The following is a 21,482-nucleotide window of genomic DNA, read 5'->3' on the forward strand; positions in this document are numbered from 1 at the left end:
AACAATGGGTATAAATAATAAGTGAGAAATGTTAGTTTCATTGTTGCAGGTGTTTCGTATAACATCTGTTCAATGTAACATTCGCAATGTAACAACGAAGGTCGCAGGTTCGAATCCTGCCTTGGGCATGGATGTGTCTGATGTCCTTAGGTTAGTTAGGTTTAAGTAGTTCTAAGTTTTGAAAACAAGAGACATATATATTTCAAATGTATTTATGGGGTCATATTGACCTCAGTGGTACTAGGAGTGTTAATTAGACTTATCATTTTCTCACAGTCCATATTCCACGTGTCAGAACGTCGGTCGATTTCGCTGAAGAAAACAAACTGACTTGAATTTCACCGATTGTCATTCGAAGTCTGTACGTTCGGAAGATAAGCTCGGCTATGGTGTGACTGCCCACGCATTGGCGTACTAATTTGAAAAAATCGGCCGTCTCCGGCCGATGTCGGTCGGGGGCGGGATCCACCGATATCGGAGTCATTGTGACCGCAGCTGAGATCTCAGCTTCTGAGGTGGCTGCCTCGGCCGCGCAGGCGTTCCGATCCGCTGGCTTGTGTATCGCGAACTCGAATGGATCAGCCTCTCGAGACGCTCATGAATAAATTTTAATATGTTGTAAATGTAAAACTGAACAATATGTCATTGAATAAAAGCAACTTAGAGAGACAAAGTCAGCCGGCCGCGTGTGGCCGAACGGTTCTAGGCTCTTCAGTCTGGAACCGCTCGACCACGAAGGTCGTAGGTTCGAATCCTGCCTTGGGCATGGATTTGTGTGATGTCCTTAGGTTAGTTAGGTTTAAGTAGTTCTAAGTACTAGGGTACTGATGACCTCAGATGTTAAGTCCCATAGTGGTCAGAGCCATTTGAACCCTGCATTTTTCTTGGGACTTTTACCCAGCAGATGTCAAAAATGAGTGATTTATATACCACAACGTTTCGGGACTACATTATCCGATTATCAGGTCCTATAAGCAAGGAAACATAAATAATTATATCGCAATACCACGCATACTGACACCCATATCTACATTGCCCTGTAGTATTACATACCTTAAAGGTGTGTAATTAAAGTTTTTGAATACTTAGTGCGCAGCTCGTGGTCTAGTGGCTAGCGTTGCTGTTTCTGGATTCACAGGGTCCTGGGCTCAATTCCCAGCTTGGTTGGGGATTTTCTCTGCATGGGGACTGGGTGTTTGTGTTGTCCTCATCATTTCATCGTCATCATTTGTGGCAGTGGCTCTAGTGGACTGTGAAAAAATTTGACTGTGTAAGAACTGGGACTTTCTACGGGCTTTGATGACAGCACAGTTGAGCGCCCAACAAACCAAACATCATCATCATCATCATTTGAAAACTTAATACAAATAGATTTACGTGGTCAGTCGTTGTGGCAGAGCGGTTCTAGGCGCTTCAGTCTGGAACCACGCGACCACTACGGTCGCAGGTTCGAATCCCGCCTCGGGCATGAATGTGTGTGATGTCCGTAGGTTAGTTAGGTTTAAGTAGTTCTAAGTTCTAGGGTACTGATGACCTCAGATGTTAAGTCCCATAGTGCTCAGAGCCATTTGAACCATTTAGATTTACATGGTTGTCAGTATGTGTGACATTGCGTTGTAATGGCTTGTGTTTCTTTGTTTTATAGCACTTGATAATGGGATAATGTAGTCCCGAAACATGTTGTGGTAAATAAATAAAACATTTTCAACAACTGGTGTGTAACATTCACAGTACTGATTCATGATAGAGTTGTGCTATGGTTTCACAACAGGTAACCAAATTACCTAAATCTGAATGTCCGGAGAGACATCCATTCTCCCGAATATGAATGTCTTAACAACTGCTCTGCCTCATTCGATTGGTACCCATTGTACAATGTTCTTTTGACTACACACAATTTGCATTACACGGATTAACTATGTAATAGTCGATTTGCTAGAGTAAATGACCTTAACTGATTCTCATGGTCATGCTGCCTCCAAAACTGCTCCGGCGGTATATGTGATACGATTATCAAAAGAATTGCCGTTAGGGAGATACGAAATTTCTGTGGTTGTCATCTAGGCACATGTATGTAATAATTATCACTGGTGCGTCTCAGTGGGCTTCACTTAATATTGACAATTTCTGGGTTTCACCCACACAAACAGACAATTAAATCCGCATTGGTTGAAAGTTGATACTTCTCTAACGCCCCTGAAGAGATCAAGTATCACATTCGAAGTTCTGATGTAGTTTTAGGAGATCTTTCCCATGCAGTCTTTGAATTACGAACCCAATATTCCTGCAAAACAGTTCACGTTCTCATTGCATCACACAATGTTACACAACTGACCTTTTCTTAGGAGCGTTCTCATTTTTATAAAGAATGCACGATATGGATTATCGTAGTTCGTATTTCGGTATCCTGTCGTGTGTTGCCCACTGCCGCCTGGTTTACCTGTTCTAGCGCTAGTGCGCTACAGTTTCGTTATACGCAGTGACCAGCCACAAATAAGCATTAGCCGCTTTTGTGACGAAAATAAAAGTGGGGCCTAATTACATCTTACACAGCTGTCTAACATCCACGCTGTATTGACTAGAAATGTGATAGTTGCCGGATGTGTGCGCTCGTGTGTGGGAAAGTGAAAGTAACGCAAAGAAAATGCGACATGACACGGAAAAGAAATATAGTATTGTGCTTGGGTGGTGCTCTATCGTTTTCAGCAGAGCTACATACATTCGAGTGATTTGTTTCAAATGAGTGAAACATCTGAAAAAATGACAGTTGCATGTGCTAAAGCTACGAAGCGGGTTATGCAGTACAGTGAAATAACTTAATATATAGTGTACGCGTTGCTCCAAGCATGGCTATTTACGATAATAAACACTGGCTACTGTCTCATATACGAAACTCCTTCATAATATCCGATGATACAGGTATGTAATCAGCAGCCTGTTTCTTTAGTGTGAGTTCGCAATTATTGCGACAGAATAGGCAACGATTTTGCCCTCTAGCCTTTCGCTCCTGACTTTCGGGTACCGGCTTGGTTGTGAAATTTATATTGAAACTGAGTTCCTCTAAGTATGTTAAAAGTGGAAATGTCAGAGTATGCTATGTCTGAACATTGATCGATAAAATTTACTGCAAACAAATGTCTGAAGTATATGAAATTGCTAATTGTGTGACAAGCCATATGCACTGCTGTAAAGTTGAAAAATTCAATTTTTAAAGACGGTTGTACTTAATAACTGAAGGGAATGTTTCCAGTTTAATATCGTAATTATTTGTCATTCATATTCCTGAAAAAGCAGCAGCTCAGGCAGATGAGGGAGAACAAAAAAAAAAAAAAAAAAATCACCATTGTATGTAGTTAACGGGTGGTTTGCTGTGATGAGTTTACACAATTGTGTATGTTATACTACTTCCAAGTGTTTTTGTGTAATTAAAGTGCTGTGTAAATTAGTAAAAGAACACACAGTAGATATGACTTCATAGGTAGAGCGACTGTAATTTCAGTAAGAAGAAACTATGGGGAAGGGCAGTAATTTTGACTGATTCTTGAAGACAATTATATGTTGATGTTGAAATAGGAACCTTTATATTTGAATGTTGTTATCCATCCTTGGGCAATATAAATCGGGTGTATGAGTAAAATATGTACACCTAGCTTAAATACATAAAAATACATTGATACAAATTTTATTTTGTTGTGTAGATAATTTACCAAAGCAAATATTTGTCTAGGTAGGTAACATATGATTTTTGGCTAATCCTCAACAGTAATTTGAGATCTTTTTCAATAAATAGTCTTTTCCACAAGTACACAGCTCAAAAGTATACATATACAATGTGTACATATGATATAGATATTCATCAGTGGGCCTGTATACATACAATATTTCTTGAGTAGTATTAAATATTTGTATAGTTCCTATTTCTATTGTTCTCTGTGGGAGCTCTTGGCCATAACAATTTATTTTCTAACATTTACATTTGTCTAAATAATTTGCATGTCAGTTTATGTAATTGTCAACAGTGTAATAGCCCTCATTTGATAAATAATTTTGCATATTTCCTAAAGGCATGCAGTTTTTTGTCTTTGGCCTGTTGTAGAAGGGTGTCATAAATTTATTCCACTGTATAAACTATTTTGGGTTTTAACTGTTTTTTTCATTTGAACATGATGACTGTAAGTGTTCCCACGTTCATGTACTTGCTTGTTTGATGGGTACTGGTTATTGTTTTTACTTACATAAGTTTCTGATTTATAAATAAGGAACTGTGAGGATTCCCAAAATAATGAACAAGTCAGTGCAGTGATGAACTCTCCTCATTTTTGTTATGAATCCCCATAACTGTTTTTACAATTTGGTTGAGCCTGATTATCTAATGGAAAAGTGTGTGCATGGTTGAGCACAGATTTTTTTTCTGTGTGCCTTGAACCCAGCCTTCACCTTTCAGTGATGAGAAGATTCACTAGGAACGACATGTGGTTTGGATTCCACATTAAACTGTAGGTCCTTTATCCCTTAAGATTACTGATGTTGGTGAAGGACATGTAACACTCCGAAGTGGCATTCAGTTGAAAGAATTGCATCAGGCCACTGAGTCACACACAATTATTATTATTGTAACTTGATGATCGATTGGATGTTCTGAGCATTTATTCCCCCACAAGATTATGCCATAAGTCTCTGCAGCATACTGAAAAATGCAAGGTTGGGGGAGGGAGGAGGGGGGGGGGGGCAGTTCCAAAATGTAACTTTTACCAAATGGACATCCGGGCTACTGCGTGACAGTGTCTTGTTGTCCCACCCCCCTCCAACCCCTGCAAACGTGGTTGTGGGGATGTGTTGATGGATTGACAGACTGATATGTAGCATAGCCCAAGGTGTGCCTTAGAATGGAAGATGATAAATTTTTTTGTGTGTGAATTTGAAATAAAGGTTGCGGTAACAGACCTATAACATAGCCTGATGTATACATTTGCACCAGTTTAACGTACTTTTGGCTATAAAACTCCAAAATACATTTAGAAGCCATATACTAAAATTCTGACAAGTCTCGGAACTAGTATTTTGATGCACATGGTGTATATATCTCGTACAGAAACCATGAAATCTTCAATATTTGGAGGGGGGGGGGGGGGGGCAGGAGTTCTACTAAATAAGTCACTCTCGTATGCAAAAAGTGGGTATACATTGTTCTTGCACATGCGATGCTTCACACGGAATTTATTATTTGGAGTGTGTATCATACTGTTGCAATTTGCTTTCCCATTATTGTAATATATTCCTAGAAATTTTGATTTACATGCTATAACATCATCATTCTCTCTTTAATTGATATTCTTTGACATTCTGTTTATATAGAAATTAATGCCGTTTTTTAGAGGTAGCTTATTGTTTTGTGTCCACCTGCACATTTGCAAGAGTGAGTTTCATAGGCCCTAGGCTTTAATATGTCCATTAACTTGTTGTTGATCAGAATATTACTGTGATCAGCAAATAGTGTTATTTCTTTGTGCTTTACACTTAAAGTAAAATAGTTCAGGGTTACAACAGTGTTCTATAATGTGGTGCATTTTGCTTGAGAAATCTCGATCCATTGTACTCTTACTTTTTGGGTGTATATGAAATCATTTACTTCTTACTCCCCTTATTCCAAATGTTTTCATTCTGTTTAATACCTCTTTGTGGTCTACTGTGTCAAAGGCTCTGTCAGAGCAAGGAAGATGCCAGTTGCATGATAGCCTTTGCCCAGTGTCTCAAAAAAATTCTTGAATTGAGATATTGATGATCCTACACTTTTCTTAGGCTTAGATCCAAACTTTTCTTTGCCTAGAAGATTGTACTTCTTTAAAAAGCTAATGAGTATATTTTTCATCGTAGTTTCCAATACTATGAAATATGATATGAGTAATGAGATGGAAAATGATGTAATGTGATGGATCTACGTTTTTATACATTTTCTGGGTCACCTTTCTTATGAAGAAACACAACTTTAGCATGTTTTAGGAACGCTAGGAAGCAAACTGTGGTGAAAGATTCATTCCTAATGTGCACCAAGGATTTGTTATAACATCTATACACCTTAACAAGTGCACAAACACATTAGCTAAATCTGCTGATGTGTTATGTTTAGCTTACACACAACATTGCCAAGCCAAGTTCTTCCATGGTGAAGATGTGCAAAAACATTAAGTTAGCTGTGTAGTTTAGTGTTACTACAGGCTGTAGTTTCACACACTTCCATTGTAGCTTAGTAATTATTGTGATGAAGGATTTGTTTACAAAATTTTCAAGTTTATTTTGATAACACATTGTGCTTCCATTATGCTTAATTCGTATGTCTACATGTGCTTTTAATTTAGGTTATTAAATTCTGCCTTCTGCAAAAAAATAATGTATTTCTTTTTTCTGTTTACCCAAACATGTTTTGATACCCATGTGTCATCTGTGGATCTTGGTAACAAAAATTTTGTGTTTTGGTTTATTGCATTTTGTGGTCCATCTAGTAATGTCTCGAACTGCTCCCATTTTGTTTTCAGCATTTTGTATAATTCTGTTGTTTACAGTCATTTTTGCAGTTATTAATATTTCCTTTTTTTAATATGTGAGAGAAGTTCAAGAAATTTGGATCTCAGTGGGTGTTTTTTGTGCTGTTGAAGTGCTTTGGCATTTAGGATTTTGAATGAGAAGTTCTCATTTGTGTTGGTTTCTAAAATCACACCTTCCCACATTTCATTGAATAAATGTTTAGCATATTCAAACCTTTTTTGTCTTGGAGAAAATACTTCCATATGTCAGCCATTTAGTTGCATTTCCTCCTGGTAGTTAAGGGTGGTAAGCTGCCTCGAGTGGTCTGACAGACCCAGGTTATGTATAACTGCATTGCAACTTTCTTTCTCTAGCCTACATCAGTTAATATATGGTCAGTGATTAATGCAGTGCATTTGGTTATCTGTGGGGTGGTGTAAATCATTCAATAACAGTCTAGGATATTGAAGAAAGTGTTCCAAAATCAGCTGGATTTGTTGTGTTAATGTCTCCATAAACAAAAATTTTGCCCTTTCAATTAGAAATTATGTCCAGGATCTAGATTAATTTATCAATGAAATTACTGATATCAACACTAAGACAACAATAAATACATATTATTGTTAATATTTTTCTGAGATCTGCAGCTGGTATCTCATATTTTTCACTTATTGAAATTACAAGAATTAAGAATTCAGAATACTCTGCTTGATGTGACACCATGTAGAAGAAACATTTCTTACCTAATTGTAATATCATGTTATTGCAGTATATTTGGGAGAAAGAAGGATAAGGCAAGTTTCACATTACACTGCTGTAATCAGATCCAAAGTAACTGTCTCCTTTGTAGTGGTAGAGGACCATCTTTCACTGTCATCTTAGCAAGAAATAAGTCACCATTCTCTCTCTCTCTCTCTCTATCTCTCTCTCTCTCTCTCTCTCTCTCTCTCTCTCTCTCTCTCTCTCTCTCTCAGTGTAAAGTTTTTTTTGTTATTATGTATCTAGTTTAATATATGTGGACTCAAATCCATTTACACCTTATGTCAATAGTTAATGAATTACTCGTCATTTTAGGATACTTATCAGAAAGTAACTCGTGTGTCATATCTGGGTAAAGTAGCAACTCTTCCCATGTGCCTTGAAAATGAAACTTGAATGATTAATTTTGCTAACTGCTTTTATAAATTCCACAGAAAATAGATGGCTTGATATTTTGTATTCTGCAGCAAATGGAAATGGTAGGCCAAATTATTATAATGGCACAGGGATAAGCAGACACTGAAGCTATGTTATAGGTGCCAAAGTTTCTTTGCCAACATAATTTCACTTCTGTTCGCACATAAAATGTGTAATTTTCTTTTCCAAGGTAGGAGACATATTTAGGTAACTAGGAAAAATGTTGTAAGCACATTTCGTTACTTCGCATCTGATAGCTTAAAATCTCATGTCAATTGAATCTTCTGTTGTTATTTGGTACAACAATTTCATATTTATAAATAAAAAGCACAAAACACGGATGTTCTATAGTATTTGACTTTTCCCTTACAGACAACAACAATAATGGAGGAGGATACAGTACTCCTGGACATGGTAGCATTTACTTTGTTTTTGCATCTCACTTTCCATGTATACTATCTTTTTCAGTAACCATGTATTGTCTGGTGATAGCATTGCAAGCTGAAAACTAGCTAAATAAATAAATACTGTAGAACATCCAAATATATGCTTATCATTTGTAAAAATTAATGTTTTATTACAAACTGTCAGTATTTTATAGTTAGAAAAAGAAAATTTAGTATTTTCTTAGTTTTATATGGTTTAAAAATGTAGTACACCTGAAGTAATATTTAATGACATTACAATCCACTAAATAACAAAACATTCCTGACAGATTAAAATTGTGTATTGGATTGTGGCTTGAATCAGGGCCCTGGCAAGTTATGGGCTAAGGGCAGTTTTCTTACTGACTAACATATCCAGACATGATGCACAATCTGCTAGTTCTATCTCCACTTTTCTCTTGTTACCAAATTTTAAGGAATCTCGCATCCACATGTTGTTGTACTATCCCTCCCAGGGTTAACCACAGAGCACTATGGGAGACCAATATTGTACTTAGTGCGCCTGACCTGCATATTGTTTACTTGGAGCATCAAATGAAATTCAAAGTGTGAGGTAATGAAGTCACACATATTGTTAAACATTAACAGCAACAACAAGAAATGGTAAACCGAGCGAGATGGCGCAGTGGTTAGACACTGGACTCGCATTCGGGAGGACGACTATTCAATCCCGCGTCCGGCCATCCAGATTTAGGTTTTCTGTGATTTCCCTAAATCGGTCCAGGCAAATGCCGGGATGGTTCCTCTGAAAGGGCACGGCCGACTTCCTTCTCCATCCTTCCCTAATCCGATGAGACCAATGACCTCGCTGTCTGGTCTCCTTCCCCAAAACAACCCCTAACAAGAAATGGTGACTTGGAAAATTACTATCTTTAAATCATACATGGTGTGACAGCTAAGACATGCCATCCAAAATGTATGAAGAGTGAGCAAATATAGTGAGGTGCACCTTTTGCTCTGTTATAATGTACAATGTGACAAATTTGTTGATTTGCACAAGTGAATTGTAAGGTTCATAGCTGCTAAAATATGACAAGGATATTTCCTTAATTTTTTGGTATAACTATCTACTTGCATTTGAAAGAGTCTTCCAAGTGGACTTCAGTGACACAACATGTGAGGAACTTGATTGAATACTAACAAGATAACAGCGCCCCAAACCAGTAGATCCCATAAGTGTCTGCCCTACCATTCTAAATGTTAGCAAACAATTGTTTCGGGTATTACACAGACACTTAAACATTGCAGTTTCAGATGGGGAGGGGGCAATTGTTTGGAAGGGGGGGGGGGGGTTGGTATGAGCTTTGGTTGTATAAGGTACTGGTAAAAGTTGGATCTGAACTGTCATATTTAAGACATTGCTAATCTTAGCTAAAATTGCGCTGTAACCATTACTGAAAGCTATGTGTACTCAATTAATTTTGCTTTGTGTTGCTCATTGTTTTCTTATTTTGAAATGAGTGAAGAGACTAATTCTGGTCCATGATGAGGTTTTAGTATGACCCTAACAACACCAGAAGGGGTTGATGATCTCTATGACCATTATCTCTGTCTTGCCTTTGCAGGAGTACAGAACACAGACGTACGCTGTCAACCCTATGAGAGGGAGATGGGGCTTGTTGCCCTGCTCCACACGTCTCCCTTCCATTGGTCTTGGTTATCATTCAATTATATTGGCAGATGATTACCACAGTATAGTGTTTGCATTCTATGGTTTGTGTATTTATTGTTATGATTGTCATATCAAGTGGTCAGTATATTGACTTGTGCATTGAACACACTATAAATCGTTCCCAGGTAGACAATCGTGTAATTTAATTTCTGCTGGACAGGTGCATTTTATGCAACATTTCATGTAAGTAGGACTCATCATTGTTTCCTTGTATTACCCAGCAAAATTAACTGGTTATCAGGCCAGGGTGACAACACCATCATGTTTCTTGTAGTTTGGTCTCTTTATGCCCCAAACAAACCAACCAACCAACACATTTAAGCCCAAGATGGAAGGAGGGGAAGTAGTAATAGCATATACTCCAGTATTCTTGGAGGTGGAATGCTTTCACGTGCTACATGTCTGTAGTGAAGGAAGTGCCCATGTAGGTAAAGAACAGAAACAGCAAATACATTATCTCTCACCTTAGCTGCTCGCAATGCTTTGTGGCAGTATCTGTAAAACTACTGTCCCTAGTAGTGTCACTATTCACCACAGCTATATCTGTTGATTTGTCATCTGCTGTTTCAGTCACCGGTAATAAATAATGCTTACTCTTTGTCCAAATCCATGCCAACTGATTTTATTATATTTTCCTTGTCTGTCAAAGTATCTGCCCTCTAGCCATAATTCACACATTTTCAGCATGATGCACAGTCTTTCTAGTCGTACAATGTCACAACTGTGAAACGTAATGTCACAGCAGCAGAATCAAACTGTGCGTGTGTTCTAGAGATTAGAGTTTTCGGCTAGTAATGCCGAGATACTGTGTCTGGTTTGCAGTAACCACCTAAAATTTGTCTGTGCTGCAAAGGACAGGAAGTAAGTTTCCACAGCCCTATGAGACAAATGGAAAAGCTGCTTGGATATATAAGCAACAAAGTTGACACATAAGTTGCTGAAGTAGCATTTTACATTGAAAAGCTTGCACTAGGGCTAAATGGCACATGACAGTTAATTATTAGCAACAAAAGTGTCAGCCATCATATTTTTGGGCTACAGAGCTAGATGCTTGACATATTAAGACTATAGATCTTATTCTGTGCAAGACTGACTATGATCTAATTCTCCACAAGACTCCAGACCTGTTCTATAAGATTCAGGTCTGCGTGGTATGGCTCGAGCAGCAGGGGAGCCGTTTTTGTGGAAAATTTTGTCAGTGGAATAAAGAGGGGAAGGTCGATGCTCCTTAATTAATGTCAGAAGTTTGGCTGTCCTTGCCTGTAAATGTTTTTAATTTTTCTCTGTCCATTTCTACACGATAGTCTGAAGTTTTCCTCTTATGGGCAGAACACGGAATGAAATTCTGTATCCGCAAGAGTGATCTGTTGCTTGTTGTTTGACAGTACACTTCACATGGGTCACCTTGCAACATTTATTCACTGTACAGTGTGTATGAGTCCACAGTTCATCCAAATAAACTGCTGGCCACTTTCATTAATTTTCCAAAAAAAAAAAAAAAAAAAAAGAAAAAACCCTTAATGTAGTATATGTTTTCTTTGAGTGCGTTCTCTTGTCCACACATTATGACTTGTTCATTCTGTGCGACAAAAGGTTTGAAGCTTTTGCAAATTTGGTATTTCGTTGTATTGTTCATAATACTGCAGAAATTTCTGTATAATAACACATTTATCTATATCATCAGTGAAATGTTTACTGTGTGCATTTCATTTATTCTGCTTCGGAGCAGATAGGTCCTACTTGGATTTTGCTTCGCTCAGCATTTCCTCTCTCCTTCCATAATTTGCACACCATTGACTTACATTTGCCTGCACATCCTGTTGTCTTCTTTTCTGACACCATCACGCCTTTCTCCTTCTCATTCCGTCAGTGAAATTAACGACATTTACAAGAGATTCTCACAGCTTCCTGAGAAAGTATGTTACCTTATCCGTTTCCTTGATCACTTTTTGTGCTCACTCTGGGTGGAGAAATGAGTGGTAGTGTCAATTGGAACATGACTGTACCCCTTCGTACGAACCAAGTTAATTCTCACAAGTTCATTATGCCGAGTAATGGATTGTGTGTATTTCTGTGTTGGTGAATTTTTGTGTGTAAACAGTGCTCTTCATATATTGTGGTGTGCCACAGAGAACATACGGTTACATTTTGATTTTGTGTGCCACTAATTTGGTCAATATGAAAATAGAGAATAGTGGTTTTGGAGTTATGACACACCATGAGTGGTTTTTGTATAATGTATGCAGCTGAGTGGTGATAGGCTGAGACAGAGTAATAAGAGTTTGGTACAATTTTTTCAGTTCAGGAGGAAAGTACATTTGGCTATCTGAAATAAATACTTATTAATTGCATTCACTGTGATTGCACCACAAGTCAAGAGCATTGTTTTCAGTCAATAAGCTGTACATTTGAAAGGGACAAGGAGTGATAAATTAGTATGTATGTGACCAAGACCAGGCTGATGCTAACTTGGGGGTTTAGTAAAATTAAGCACTTTATCCAAACAGCAGCTCCCTGTGTGGTGTATCTGCCAGAACAATGCTACTTTGGTGTCAGTACAGCCTGTGGGTAAATCAGAGGGTAGATTTTTGGTCAATCATGGAGGTAGCTCGCACTTGGAATCCCTTTATTTAAATTTGCAGGGCTACATAACAAGATTGTTGAATAATTACTGTGAACTTTTTGACTGGATGAATTATTATGTATGTCTGTGAGTGTGGTGCAGCATGAACAATACACTGGATGGTAGAAGGAGAACATATGTGGCATATGGGTAAAGGAAATGAAGCAAGAACCATCACAACATTTAATTTAAATAATGTGGAAGAAAGAAGACTGGGTGAAGGATTTGGGTCAAATCTAAGGAAAGAAGACAACATAGTGGGATATGCATAGAGAGAGAGAGAGAGAGAGAGAGAGAGAGAGAGAGAGAGAGAGAGAGAGAGAGAGAGAGAGAGAGAGTGTGTGTGTGTGTGTGTGTGTGTGTGTAGAGGTCTGGAGCTAGATGCATGGATAAGGTGCCTACCAGATGCAGAATCATTGCATCAAAATAGCAGCAATGGGAGGGATCGAAGTAGGCACTGGTGCAGAGAAGTAACATTTGACTAAGTAAACCAGTCATTGTTAGATTAATATCTAATACAACAAATTTGTACTTCTTTAAAATTGAAAGGTTTTGCAAACAATATGTTTAACTCTAAAAGAATTAAGGAAATTGAAGAAAATAATTGAGAAAAATCTGGAATTTCTAATGAGCCATGGGGAAGTGAGAGAGTAGGTATGTGCTGTAAATGTTGTGACGTTGGAGTAAAATGAGGAAGACAGTGCAGAGGGTAGTGTAGCTTCTGATGATACTGAAACAAATGTGCAGTGAAAATATATTGGTAATAGAGACCATGGAAAATAACAGTATGAAATTATTGTTGATTGCAGTGTGTGGAGAATTTAGAGAAAATTTTATTAAAGTTCACAGAGGCAGGAAGTTGTAAAGGGAATGTAGATAGTTTCACTAAAATTTATAGAGAGGAAGAGTACCAGATATTGGCAAAGGGTAGCAGGAAATGAGCAGAAAGATAGAAGACATTCTCAGTCTGCATGAGAAGTAGTAACATGATCACAGCAAGGAAGTGACTAATGTAATGTCTCTTGTACCAGAAGAGGCGGAATGTTTGGCTTTAAAAAGAAACAGAAAACCTAATGAGGTAGTTAACCATAAGTCCTTAAAACTAGATAAGGAAATTATAAATATTGAAAAGTTGCATGATGATTTAACTGTAAAACCTAATGGTGAAAATTCTGTCATCAAACAGTGAATGAGGTGCCTAACATGAAAGGTGCTATCAACCTGAGTTTAACAAATAAATATATCAGAACAATAAATGTTTATGTTTAAGAAATTAATTGGTTAGTTATTTACATGTTCCATCATCCATAATTTCTAATTCTTGCTATGATATGGAATAAGCCAGTTTTACCATTCTAGTACTCATTCTCAGCAGAAAATATGGTAACCATTTACATAACACATTACTTTTTTATCCTCCAAATTTCAGGGTTTTTTAAGGAAGGAAAGAAGTAAATTGGAGAAAGCTGGTGGTGATGGTGAAGGCCGTTGTTTAAAGATGAGCAAATTACATAATTTGTTGACAAAGGGAATGTGTTTGCTAATTTGTTGCTTTGTGTATAAGGCTACTGAAGTATCACTGTATAGTGACAGCAGTTTACAAACTGATCACAATGTAGTAGATTGTTGTGAGGTAAAATACGATCCATGACAGAACAAGGCGATGGTAGTAAAATAGATATATGGGAAAATGCTGGGAAAGCTCTCCAGGTAAAGGTGAAACTTTAGGTGCATGTATGTAGAGTAAGATGCCCTGAGACTTCATTTTTTAGTGTGCATGCGTGTGCATGTGCGCACGCGCAACAAAGGTCTTAACAGCTGAAAGCTATAATTGTTAGACTCGATTTTGTTGTGGCTATTTTTGATTCAGCATCTCTGCTATATGATGAGTAGCAACTTTCCTTCTCATAAGAGGATGAGCGTTGTTGTTGATGGCATAGTAAGGGATTTGTGGAGCAAAGTAATTTGCCAAGAGGTATTTTGATGCAGCGAGTAGAACGTGTAGAGGAAAATAAAGGTATTTTGAGTATCGTTTATTTCAAAGTATGCATTGGTGGTAAAATTTGTAGATGTCTCTTTGTTGTTTGTAATGAGTGTCTTTGTGATGGTTTGTTTAGCATTGTAAATCCGCAGTTTTAGATAAAATATATGTTTTGTAATGTTATTTGGAACTTTATATTTCACAAAGACTTATTGATTGGCATGTGACCAGATCTGTGATTAGTAGCTGTAAAAGGTTAAGAAAAATGTACAGTATTTAAAATGAGATAAAATTAAATTGTTCCAATGAAATTGCATAGAAAATTTGAAAAAATAGATGCATTATAAAAAACTACCAAATCTGGTAAATGTTGTTTGACCAGAGAGTGCTGCCAATACGTTTAATTTGCAAAGTAACTTAGAAGATTTTACATGGCATTGAGTGGTGAAGTGAGTGATGTTTAAGTAGTCTGTGTAAGATTCTAATTTATTTTACTTATTTATCAAGTTCCTCCTCCAGGGGACTTCAGCTAGAAGTACATGGGTGGCATCTGCGAGGACCTGAGCTGAGCCTGACATTGCTTCCACTTACTTTTGTCAGGCTCCTTCTTTATCCCTCTCTGTCGGCCTCCCTTGGCCAACTCTTGCTTTTTCGACCCCAACGGTATTAGGTTTGAGGCCCGAGGGTGTCTTCCCAATTCCCTTATTCCTACTTCTAACCCAACTCCTGTGGGGAGCCCACTCCTTAATAAAAGCCAGCAATCCTGGAAGCTGTGAGGGTAACACCGCAGATTGGATGAGAGGCCAGCACCCTCTCTTCGTAAAAAATTAAACATGCTTCCAAGACCACAAGTAAGCCTCGGAACATTACTGACAAAAATAGATTATGTCAGTGGCAAAGAAACAGTATACGATTTGGAACGTGGAATGTAAGGAGTCTGTACAACACAGGAGCTGCAATCAGTGTTGTCAAAGAAATTCAGAGGTACGAACTAGACCTAGTTGCACTGCAAGAAATCCGGTGGGAGGATGCTGGCAACATTGATGTTGAAAACTGTACTATTCTTTATGCAGCCTGTGAACAAGGTCATCTGTTAGGCACTGGTTTTTGCATCAGTAAGACTTTGGCCACTAATGTTTCAGAGTTCGTTTCAGTCAGCCCAAGAATACCTGTTGTAACACTGGACGTAAAGCATATTAAGGCAGACTTTTGTGAACTGTCACGCTCCCACGGAGGAGAGCAAAAGTGAAGTGAAAGATGAGTTCTAATTCACAGCTAGAGGCAGTGATGGATGCTATACCAAATGGTCACCTGAGGATCCTCCTTGGTGATATGAATACCAAGGTTGGGAAAGAACAAATATCAAGACACAACAGGAAGGCACAGTCTACACAACCTAAGCAATGACAATGGGGTTAGGTTCATCAGCTTCGCTACATCATTAGGGTTGTTCATATCCAGCACAAACTTCCAGCGGAAAAACATACATAGAGGCACTGGGTGTCACCAGATGGGAGAACTATAAATCAAATAGACCATGTTACCATTGATCTCAGAGCCAAGAGATGGGTGTTCGACATTAAGACAATGCGGGGTGCCGAAGGTGGGAATGATCATTTCCTGGTCAGAGGCCTTTTAAACATACAGTGTAAAGGAAGAACGGGTCCTAAGTTAAAAAGAGTGGAAAGGTACCATGTGGAGAAACTAAAAGATGAAGCAACAAAGACCGGATACCAGGTGCAACTTAGCAACCACTTTGAAGCACTCAGTGAAATGGACGAGAATCAGGACCTTGAACTAATATGGAGAAACATCCAGAACTCAGTGAGGGATACAGCAAAGGAAACACTAATGGGAAACACAGTGTGAAAGATGATCTGGTTTGGAAAGGAATGTGCAGATGCCCTGTAAAGGAGGAAGGAAGCCAGGAGCAAGTTGCTGAAGGGGACAAATCTGGCACAGGGCAAAGCACAATTTGAGGAGATCCGAAAGACTACACAAGCAACTCTGAGAAGAGCAAAGAGGAAATACATAAGGGATATCATCATTGAAGCAGAAACAGACTTCAGAGGACCAAAGACTAAGGAAATGTTTCTGTAGGTGAAGTACCTCTGCAAATGTCACCAGGTCAAGCAGAAATTTGTCAAAGATTCCCATGATAAGATCCTGACGAACGATAGTGACATAGCTGAGAGATGGAAAGAGCACTTTTGGCAGCTGCTAAATTGTGATGAACCCGAACTGCAATTTGATTTCCAGTACCCAATTACAGCCAATGCAGATTATCCCCCACCTACTCTGGATGAGGTAAAAACCAGAATCAGACACCTTAAGCAGAATAAGAGTCCAGGTGAACATGGAATACAGGCTGAAATGATCCTGTCAAGAGGAGAAAAACTTGCAGAAAGAATACACCAACTGATACAGGCAATATGGACCAAAGAAGAACTAACAGCAGAATGGTAAACAGCTCTGATTTGTCCAATACATAAGAAGGGCGACAAACTGAAATGTGGCAACTATTGAGGAATCGTCCTCCTTAACATCTGCTATAAGATCCTGTCCAATTGACTCATACATAGAATTCAGACAGTGGCAGAATCGGTGATTGAGGAGTACCAGGGAGGTTTCTGGCCAGGACGGTCAACAGTAGATCACATATTCAGCCTCTGGCAGCTCACTGAGAAACTGGGTGAATATGGTAAAGATTTGCATAATTTATTTGTTGATTTTAAGAAGGCCTATAATTGCATACATCGCAAGAGCCTGCTCAGCTGTTTTAAGGGAGTTTGGCATGGTAGAGAAGCTCATCAATCTGATAAAGATCTGTCTGAGCGAAACACGTGCAAAGGTGAAGATGGTAAATCGCGTAACTGAGGAATTTGAAATTGTGACAGGACTCAGGCAAGGAGATGGGTTGTCCCCTATCCTGTTCAACTTTGCCCTTGAGAAGATTGTACATGAGACCTTTCAAGAGAATGAAGGGATTGAAATTGAAGGAAAGAGGCTGGCATACTTAGCCTATGCAGACATCTGTTTTCTCTCTAGGTCAGAAGAGGAGTTGGAGCAAATGTCCAAAGCACTAAGGAGGCTGCCAGCAGATTTGAGCTAAACATAAATGAAGCCAAGACAGAGTACCTCATTATGATGCGTGGTCATTGTCAGACTGCTGTTCATCTACAATCACTGGAGGTTGGGGACCAGTCCTGCAAGAGTGTGCATGAATTCAAATACCTAGGGGCACTTTTCACTGAGAACTCATCATGTGAGGCAGAGATCAGTACCAGAATTGAAGCAGGAAACCGATCTTACCACAGCCTAGCACAACTGCTTCGGTCCAGATATCTCTCCAGACATTTAAAGATTCGACTGTACAGAATCCTGATCCAGCCTGTTGTTCTATATGGTTGTGAGACATGGAGTATCCGTAAACAGGACTTCCATAAGCTCCTCATTTTTGAGAGAAAAGTGCTTCAGAAGCTCTTCGGTCCAGTTCTGGATGCAGGTACAGGGGAATGGAGGATCAGATACAACCAAGAGCTTGAGGAACTATACCACCAGCCCAACATAGCAGGAACTGTCAAAGCCAAACAAATACAGTGGCCAAACGAATGCAGTGGCCAGCCGTGTGGCCTGGATGGAGGATCACAAATGGCCTCGGAAGCTCCTGGATTTTACACCTACAGGGAAGAGACCCCCAGGGAGACCCAAGAAGCATTGGAGGGATGGCCTCCATGAAGATTTAAACCAAGTATCAATAGATGTGAATAGATGGCGGATAGCTGCAATGGACAGAATACAGTACAGGAGGAAACTTGTAGAAGCTTGCGGTCCACTGGGTCTGATCATGTAGTAGTAGTAGTAGTAGCAGTAGTAGTATTTATCAAGTTCCATGGAACTGTACAACTCAAACCTACTTAATTATGGAATGATTCAGTGCATGGTTTACTGAGGGCTGATCAGAAAATTTATAAACAAAAGTATTAAATAATGAGTTAAACTCAAAAATAGAGCATCTATGAATAAATAACACATTACAGAGAAAAGCTGTAAACTACTGCAGTGAAATCCTGCACATAATTGAAGGAGTGTGCCACAAAGAAACCTGTCAACTTGGATTGGAGTACTTGAGGTTTATCACTTAGTGTTTTTTCCCCCACCAGTTCTGTTAGAAGCAGCTTAAGGAAATGTTATCCAAGTGCGTATTGTAATTTCCATCCAGTGTTAATTGAATGTGTATTGCTCTTTATTCTGAACAACTCAATATTGTCTACAACAAATCCCATCATGGAATATATAATTACAGGGATGGTGGATTTAGGATTGTGACACACTTGAACAATGGCCTACATGAAGTTCATGAACTGACACCGCAAATCAGTCTGTTGATTAATGTGTGTTTAGCAGTGTGCTAAAATAATGTGTACATTCTAAAGTACATTAAAGACTATAGATACCAAAATATAAAGGTGTTGTATGGTGCTTATTGTTGAGTAGCTCATTGTGGCAATGTGGCAGGGTCAGTTGGCCACGGTATTTGAAAATTGTTTTCCCAAGAAAATAGTTAAACATAATTCCAAGAAAACATATAAAAAACCTTGGCTAACTAAAGGAATAAGAATATCTTGCAACCGTAAAAGAGAACTGTATCTAACAGCAAGAGGGAGTACTGACCCCGAAATTGTTCAATATTATAAAAACTATTGTGCGGTACTAAGAAAAGTTATTAAAAAGTCCAGAAGCATGTGTATCATGTCTGAGATCAGTAACTCTGATAATAAAATTAAAGCAATTTGGAATATTATTGAAAGGGAAACAGGCAATGAAGAGCACAGGAAGACTTTAGTGCCATAAAACTGAATGACAAGTGTACTAACAAACAATCAGAAATTGAAAATATTTTCAATAATGTTGTGGAGAAAATAGGATCTAGAACTTCACTACAAGAGGCAAGGCTACTAATAGAAGAGGCCATACCTGTGCAGTTTGAAACACCTGTAATTCCACCAACCTCTCCCTCTGAAATCAGTAAAACAATAAACTCACTGACAAGTAAAAGCTCTTACGGAATCGATGGCATTTCCAGCAAGGTACTTAAAGCTTGTTCCCCACAGATAAGTAGGATTCTCAGCCACGTACATAAGAGCTCTTGGGAAGAGGGTGTTTTCCCCAATAGACTGAAATATACCATTGTAAAACCATTGCATAAAAAGGGGGTACATCGGATGTCAACAACTACCGCCCAATCACTCTTCTGACAGCTCTATCACAAAATATTTGAGAAAGTAATGTATTCAAGAGTAGCCTCCCATATTTGTAAAAATAAAGTACTAACAAAATGTCAGTTTGGTTATTAGAAAGGCTTTTCAACAGAAAATGCTATATACACTTTCACTGATCAAATATTAAATGCTCTGAATTGCTGGACATCACCCATTGATATTTTTTGTGATCTCTCAAAGGCCTTTGATTGTGTAAATCGTGGAATTCTTTTAGATAAGCTAAATCATTATGGTTTGAGTGGGGCAGTGCACAAATGGTTTAATTCATACTTAACTGGAAGAATGCAGAAAGTTGAAATAAGTGGTTCATGTGATGTCAAAACAACAGCTGATTCCTCAACCTGGGGGCTATCAAGTACGGGGTCCCACAGGGTTCAGTCTTAGGTCCGTTACTGTTCTTGATATACATTAATGACTTACCATTCCACATTGATGAAGATGCAAAGTTAGTTCTTTTTGCTGATGACACAAGTATAGTAATAACATCCAAAAACCAAGAACTAAGTGATGTAATTGTAAATGATGTTTTTCACAAAATTATTAAGTGGTTCTCAGCAAACGGACTCTCTTTAAATTTTGATAAAACACAGTATATACAGTTCTGTACAGTAAATGGCACAACTCCAGTAATAAATATAGACTTTGAACAGAAGTCTGTAGCTAAGGTAGAATTTTCAAAATTTTTAGGTGTGTCCATTGATGAGAAGTTAAATTGGAAGCAACACATTGATGGTCTGCTGAAACGTCTGAGTTCAGCTACGTATGCTATTAGGGTTATTGCAAATTTCGGTGATAAGAATCTCAGTAAATTATCTTACTATGCCTACTTTCATTCACTGCTTTTGTATGGCATCATATTCTGGGGTAATTCATCGTTGAGTAGAAAAGTATTCATTGCTCAAGAACGTGTAATCAGATTAATTGCTGGAGCCCACCCTGAATGTTTAGATATAAATTAAGGGGGGGGGGGGGGGGGAGAGACTTAAACGTTAGTGTCATGCAATATTTTGTGTAATGTAATATCTTGTACAGACATCTTTTATTAACCTGACACGTTCCACATCATTACGAAGTGTCATATTCATTATCTATGGAACAAGTATTAATCTAATCTAGATGGAGCTAGAAACGAGTGATGCCAGTGGTTAATGACCTGTGGCTGCGATGTGTAAACAAAACTGCGTGAGCTTAGTAAGAGACTACTGGGAATATGAGAATTGTTTGTGTAGAGATAAAACTGATAACTTATATGATTTTACAGATGTACTTCAAATTCAGGTTGTACAACAAATGTTTCAGTCTAATATATAATGCAATTTGTTTTGTGTCAAACCTACATATGATGATGAACTTTGAATTCATACAGAGAGGAATTTCCCAGTCTTAAACAGCCACCAAACCAAACGTAATCAGCTGAGAGGTGGCTGCAAGGGACGATGTACTGCAGCTGGAATGCAGTCAACCATAGCACCCTACACTAAAAGATGATTTAATTGTGCATTTTGTGATTCAATTAGCTACACGGGAAAGAATGAAGTAAACATTATGTTGTCCAGAGTGTTATCATGTAACAAATAGTTTGAGGTTGATGTGTGTATATATATATATATTTTGCAGTATCTATGGAATTCTGAATGACAACTATCAAACTAATACCTCATTATGTAAGTGTACTTAAAATGAGTAATTTTGATTTGCATATATGAAATGTTACTTAAATGGTATTGTCTATTATGGCAGCCTCAAAATAAGTTAATTTGGAAGTTAGGTAGTGAAATGA

The 21,482-nt window shown here is 38.2% G+C and overlaps 1 protein-coding gene across 1 annotated transcript in view; it reads left to right on the forward strand.

Moving 5' to 3' along the window:
- Window positions 1–2,197: 2,197 nt before the first annotated feature.
- The window catches only part of LOC126470543 (target of rapamycin complex 2 subunit MAPKAP1), a 116,011-nt gene continuing 96,726 nt past the window's right edge, over window positions 2,198–21,482 (forward strand). Inside the window, exon 1 of the mRNA XM_050098474.1 lies at window positions 2,198–2,919. Coding sequence (XP_049954431.1) covers window positions 2,847–2,919 — 73 coding nt within the window. The 5' untranslated portion in view covers window positions 2,198–2,846. The remainder of the gene's footprint in view (window positions 2,920–21,482) is intronic.

This window comes from Schistocerca serialis, chromosome 3, assembly GCF_023864345.2.
Source record: "Schistocerca serialis cubense isolate TAMUIC-IGC-003099 chromosome 3, iqSchSeri2.2, whole genome shotgun sequence".
NCBI classification, from domain to species: Eukaryota; Metazoa; Arthropoda; class Insecta; order Orthoptera; family Acrididae; genus Schistocerca; species Schistocerca serialis.